Genomic DNA, 6,000 nt, shown 5'->3' on the forward strand with positions numbered 1-6,000 from the left:
GGTATATCAGAATTAATGTCCAAGTTTGTAGATGATACAAAGGTTGGTAGGGTTGTTAACGACAGTAATGACAGTATGCTACTCCAACTGGATCTAGACAAGTTGGGCAAATGGGCTGAGAACTGGCAACTGAAGTTTAACATTGAAAAATGCAAAGTACCGCATATGGGTAGCAATAACCCACGAGAAATGTACCAACTGTGTGGTACTACACTCAGGAAAGTGAAAAAGACCTGGGGGTAATTATGCAGTCAAATATGAAGTTTGCTGACCAGTGCAGATGGGCTGCCAGGGCAGTTCATGGAGCCTTGTCACTGATATATAGGAATTTTGCTAGCAGGGAAGGGAGGTGATTATCCTGTTGTACAAGGCAATGGTTAGGCCACCTAGAGTACTGTATACTGGTCTGGGGGCCTCATTTTAGGAAGAATGTAGAGTTGCTAGAACGAGTGCAAAGAAGGGCAACAAGATTGGTAGGTGCAGTTTGGCCATAGCAGCTCTTGCTCCAATAAATCCCACTCCAACAACAACAAGGTTGGTGAGGGGAACAAAGGGATGCTCTTACCAAGCAAGGCTTAAGTTCTGCAAATTGCAGATGTAGAGTAGGCACCTGCGAGGTGATCTGATTGAGGTGTATAAGGCCTTGAATAGGTTCAGCAAGCTGAATGCTGATGGCATTCTTCCTCTTGCTCAGATTAAGAACCAGATGCAGCATAGATTCAGATTGAGGAAAGACAGTTGTAGAATTGTTCTGCAGAAATTTGCCTTTAGCCAGCATGTGGTTGATTGGTGGAACAGACTTCCATCTTTTATTGTGGATAGCCTAAATAAATTTAAAGCTCAGCTGGACAGGCATTTGGAACTAATGGAGGGGTGAAATGGGAGGGGTTTTTTTTTTGGCTGATGCTGCATAAACTCGCTTCCTTGCATCGTATGCCTCTGCTAATGCTGATTTAGTACTGAACACCGGTCTGAGCAAAACTAATTTTCAATTTTTGCTTATTATTTCCAATTGGTTTGAAGGAATTATTTAATTTGTATTCTATATCTAGGTAATTTACTTACAACGTTTCAAATGTTTGGAATGCCTTAATCTGAGTGAAAATCCTTTAGCTGAACATGAAGATTATAAACTGCAGGTTATCGCTTACCTTCCCAACCTTAAGTATCTGGATTACAGACTTATTGGTGACAAAATGGTATGCGATTTTATTATAATAATATTGTTCTAAAAATAAGTGAGTGACTAGTTTCAGATTCCATTTCATGTAAATCTGATTTCAACTATACTTAATTTGTAAATTTCTGTTTTGCAGGTTTTGTTAATATTATTAATTACTTCTAACTTTCTTCCACAAAATTTCAATATCTTATTTGTTTGAATGTGAATTATAAATACAGAGCATTCAATAAATTCGAATTAATTCTTTTTCTCTCATACTAAATGGACATAATTTCTGGTGCTTCTGAGGAAACAGTTTTCAGCGTTACTGGAGAATACTTGCTGTTAAGTGGGGCATGGGGGGCAAGTAGAGAGACTGTTGATGATTTCAACGAAGTATTGCCAAAATAAAAAAAACACATCTAAATCAGTTAGGGTTCTGCCTGAACATTTTAATTTCAAGTTTATCATTGTAGTGATGAAAATTATGACAATTAAATTTTACTTTTCTTTAAAAAATTTACTTATTCATTTTGAAACATTAACAAAAGCATACTAGAAACTGGAGCCAATATGTCTTTGGCACATAACATCACATCATTCTGTTGACTTATGAATATGAATACATTATATGGCATTTAATTGTGTTTAACATCCGTACAAAATAAATATGAATCAGCAATAAATAGAAAAAAATACAAAAGTGTATTTTTATTTTTTTCAGTGTTACTGTGGCAGTGCCATAGCTCAGTGGCACTTTATAGTCAGCCGCCACTGAGTTGGAGTGAGTTTATGGTAATTTTAGTATTTTGATTTTTCTGTTTTATATTTGAATGAGACCTGCAATTTTCATTACATTAATTAATTTTTAAATTGAATAATTTTACAAACTGTATTAAATCTTTCATTCTCCCTGGAAGCTTACTCAATGATATAGCATACACTGCTGCTCACCACTCACTTGGTGACATCTGAATTTGATTTCCATCTTTGACTGGAGGAATTGAGCTGGCTTCTTCAATTGGGCGATTAGTTAGTGTCTCAGAGAGAGGGGGGGGGATTCCCACTGAGCATTAATAGTGATTGATGTACAACAGATCATTGTACATGTCTTTGGATTGATTCAGTGTAAAAGTTTTTGTGGAACTCAAGCAGTTGCTCTTTATTTTTCTGTGGCTTTGGATCATGTTTTTTTCCATCAATATGGGCCACCTGTGTTTTTTTTTTTTTTTTTTGCATTTGGGTAGCCAGTTTTCACTCCAGTTGCTCACTGCAGGTGATGGTAGATGGCTCTGTCTTTGAACTTTCCAACTAATGCCTGTGTTCCCCAATGTTTGCTTCTTTTTCCAACTCTATCTTTTGTGTATTAATGACCTTCTAAAAAAAAAACTATGGATAAGAGTTCGTGATGGGGAACTCTTATCCATAGTTTTGCCAGTACTATCACAACTATCTAGTTGAAGTGTAGCATTGAGAAACCTTGCTCTGCCCAAATAGCTTACATTTCTTAAATATCAATTGTGAATTCATTGTGTTTTTTTTTTGTTTGTTTGTTTGTTTTTTTTCATGGGGGCAAAGAAAACTTAGTTAATTTGATCCTTCTAAAACTCAATCCTGTGTTAGTTCCATGCTTATTTTCAATAATACTGGAGTTTCTTGACAAGATCACATAACTCTGTGGAAGGTCATCCTGGCATAATTACATCATAAATATTGTTTCCTCTGCATCAAAAACACTGAATTTTTTCTTTTTTGCTCAGCATTATATTTCTTTCAAACTACTAAATCCCAAATCCCAAACTACTAAATCCCAAACTACTAAATCCCAAATCCTCCTTCCCATTGAGTATTATTCCTACATCTGGGATTGCATTCCCAAAACCTCTCTCAAGACCTTTGACTGTTTAGTAGAGGACAGTCAAGTTAATTATTAACCGATTGAAGAGATTGGTCAATAATTAATCTCTCTCTCTCTCACATTGAAGTTCAGTTTTGCTTGCCTTTGCTGTTGCTGCTTTCATGGGCACCTTTCTTCTGAATTGATGTCTGTAATTCTACTGCTTTCTATCAAACCAATCCAAACATGTACTGCAACCAGTCAACATTCATTCACCATCCGGTTGCAAAATCACAGTACTTTTTGTTTTCCTTATTTTTTGCTTCTACTTCTGTTCTTTGGAACAACCTTCTTCACATGTATTTCCTGAAAAGAGAGTCTATGGAATTTGAAGTGTAATGCCAACTAGTATCTTCTGTATTCTCAACCTTCAGCCCATGCACAGTACTAAGTACTATAGGTTTTAATGCCTTTTGTGTTTGGGTTGCACTTTGTAAAAAATGATCAAAAGGGAGAGTATGCCTGTTATTTGATAGTGTTATGACCATATTTTATTCAACAATGACAATCAATGATGTAGACCAGTGTTTCCCAACCTTTTTTGACTTGCGGCCTCCTTTTATAATAGCCAAGTAATCTGCAACCCCTGCCACATTTGCATCAAAAAGGCATTTTTAATAGGGTAAAGAAAACACATTAAAAATAGATTTTTCAGAATATAATTCTTACCTAATATTTCATGCGATGATTGTACTTACATCTGGGCAACACCAGCTTCAAAATTCACAGCTGAGTGTTTGTTAAAGCCAACCTCATGTCATCCTCAACATTCAGTCTGTTTCTTGCCTTTGTTTTGATATGAAGAAGGTTTGAAAATCCACTCTCACAGAGATATGTAGAGGCAAATGGAAGTAAAACTCGAAAGGCAAGCATGGTGACATTTGGATATGACTGATACATGGCACACCAGAACAGAGTCAGCAATATTTCATAAAACAAATTACATGCCGAGGAATCGTTCTGCAGATCCAAGAATTCATCCTGTACTTCATCGGGAATGCTGGCTACATTCAAGGAAGCAGAGAATGGGTTTCTACCAGCACAGCTTCTTCTGTAAGCTCGGGGAAGTACCGCTGAAATTCTTTTTCAAGGGATTCAAGGTGCCCAGTAATCTCCTCCTTCAGATTCTCATTCAGTTCACTCTCAGATTCCTCTACCACACTGCAATTTTTCAAACATGGCAACGTTTCCAAGATTTACTTTCCGTCAGTTTTGCAGCTTGGATACAAATGCCTGATGATTGTCTTGAAATTGGATAATGTGTGTTTCCTTTCCCTGATGTTCCAGGTTCAGCTTATTTAGCTGGTCTAAAATGTCTGCTAAGTAAGTAACTCTTTTCTTCCAAGCTTCATCATTAAAGTAAGCCACAAGGTCATGTTGTTTCCCTTGCACTTCCAGGAACAACTTGATTTCATCTTTAAACTCAGACACAATTAACAACATTTCCTTTTGACAACCAGCATACAGCAGTTTAGAAAAGAAGAACCTCGTGATCAGAATTCGTGTCTTTACAGAATTCTTTAAACAGATGGGTGTTGAGGACTCCAGATTTGATGTAACTGACAATTTTAAACAGAGAATCAAGTAACTCTTGTAGAGGAGCTAGAAGAGTCTTATTGGCAAGAGCATATCAGTGAATCATGCAGTGAATGCCCTTTGCTTGGGCAGAAAATTCTTTCACTTTTGTCTGAAAGCCTGACTTTGACTCTAGCATAACTGGCGCGCCATCTGTACAAACCCCACAGTCGTGTTTCCACTGTAGTCCTCCAGTTTCAAAAAAGATATTTATCTTCTCCATAATATCTTCACCTTTTGTAGTAGTTTAAAGTGCTGTACAAAACAGGAACTCTTCTTTGATGTCATCTTTCACGAAGACAAGCAACTGAGAACATGAACTTACGTCCGTTGATTCATCAACTTGAAAAGAAAACAATGGAGAAACTTTGAAACTTTGATTTCATTCAAAACCTGCTCTTTCAAGTCTACGGACATATCCAAAATGCACCTCTGAATAGTGTTATTGGACAGAGATATTTGTCGCATCTTTATCTCACTGGCTTCCCCAAGGATTAACTGCACCATCTTCAGCGTGCAGGCTTTGATGACTATTTCCAGTCGTGTAAGGTTTTTATTTGTTTGGCAATTTCCAATGCAACTTCATATGATGCTTGCACTGCTGCTGAAAACTTCCTGTAGGATCAAGTCTCCGATGTCTGAGACCAGTTTCATGGCATCAAAAGAACTCCAAATCCTTTTTAGTATTTTCTGAATGCTTTGTCTCTAAGTGACGTTTCAGTTTTGAAGGTTTCATAGATTCAGCACTGAGAATGACATCGCACAAAATGCATTGTGGCTTCTCTATGCCATTGCTGATCAAGGTGGTAAAGCCAAATTTTAGATAGTCTTCTGAATATTTGTTTTTTTCTCCTTGGGTATGGATTTAGCATGGACTGATGACGACCAACTGACTCTCTTTAGATTTTAGAAAGTGCAAGCAGCAGGTAACCTGCACTTTACAGCGAGTGGCTGGTTTCTGTCATGGTGCCAACTAAAGGTGGTTGACTATTGGTGAACTAAGTTCGCTCCAGTTTGCATTAGAAGGCCCATCACAGACATTATTGAATTACATCATTGCAAACATGCCGCCGTCAGCAAAACATATGGGATGATATTTTTAGGGAGTGAATCAAGGTCTGCCGTGGCAGAAATTTGAAAAAAATATTAAAGGCCCGTCATAGCAAATAATTAAAATAATATAAAATGTTTAGTATATGTATGAACATGGCTGGCTTTTAATATTTTTTAAGTATCTGCTGTGGTGGACTTTAAGTCACTTCCTTTCATTTATCAAAAATCAGTGTTACAACCACTAGTAGAATATTGCAGTGTAGCCATATGCCATATTGAAGTAAATAATTGTTGAAAACCTTCATGGTAAAAT

General features: G+C 37.0%; 1 protein-coding gene across 1 annotated transcript in view; it reads left to right on the forward strand.

Moving 5' to 3' along the window:
* Positions 1–6,000, forward strand: part of LOC150084121 (dynein regulatory complex subunit 3-like) — a 170,850-nt gene that overhangs the window by 84,938 nt on the left and 79,912 nt on the right. Inside the window, exon 4 of the mRNA XM_090375044.1 lies at positions 1,053–1,199. Within this exon, the coding sequence (XP_090231170.1) occupies positions 1,197–1,199 (3 nt within the window). The 5' untranslated portion in view covers positions 1,053–1,196. The remainder of the gene's footprint in view (positions 1–1,052; positions 1,200–6,000) is intronic.

This window comes from Mastigoproctus giganteus, chromosome 6 (assembly GCF_048544385.1).
Source record: "Mastigoproctus giganteus isolate SK-2022 chromosome 6, ASM4854438v1, whole genome shotgun sequence".
In the NCBI taxonomy this organism is placed as follows: domain Eukaryota; kingdom Metazoa; phylum Arthropoda; class Arachnida; order Uropygi; family Thelyphonidae; genus Mastigoproctus; species Mastigoproctus giganteus.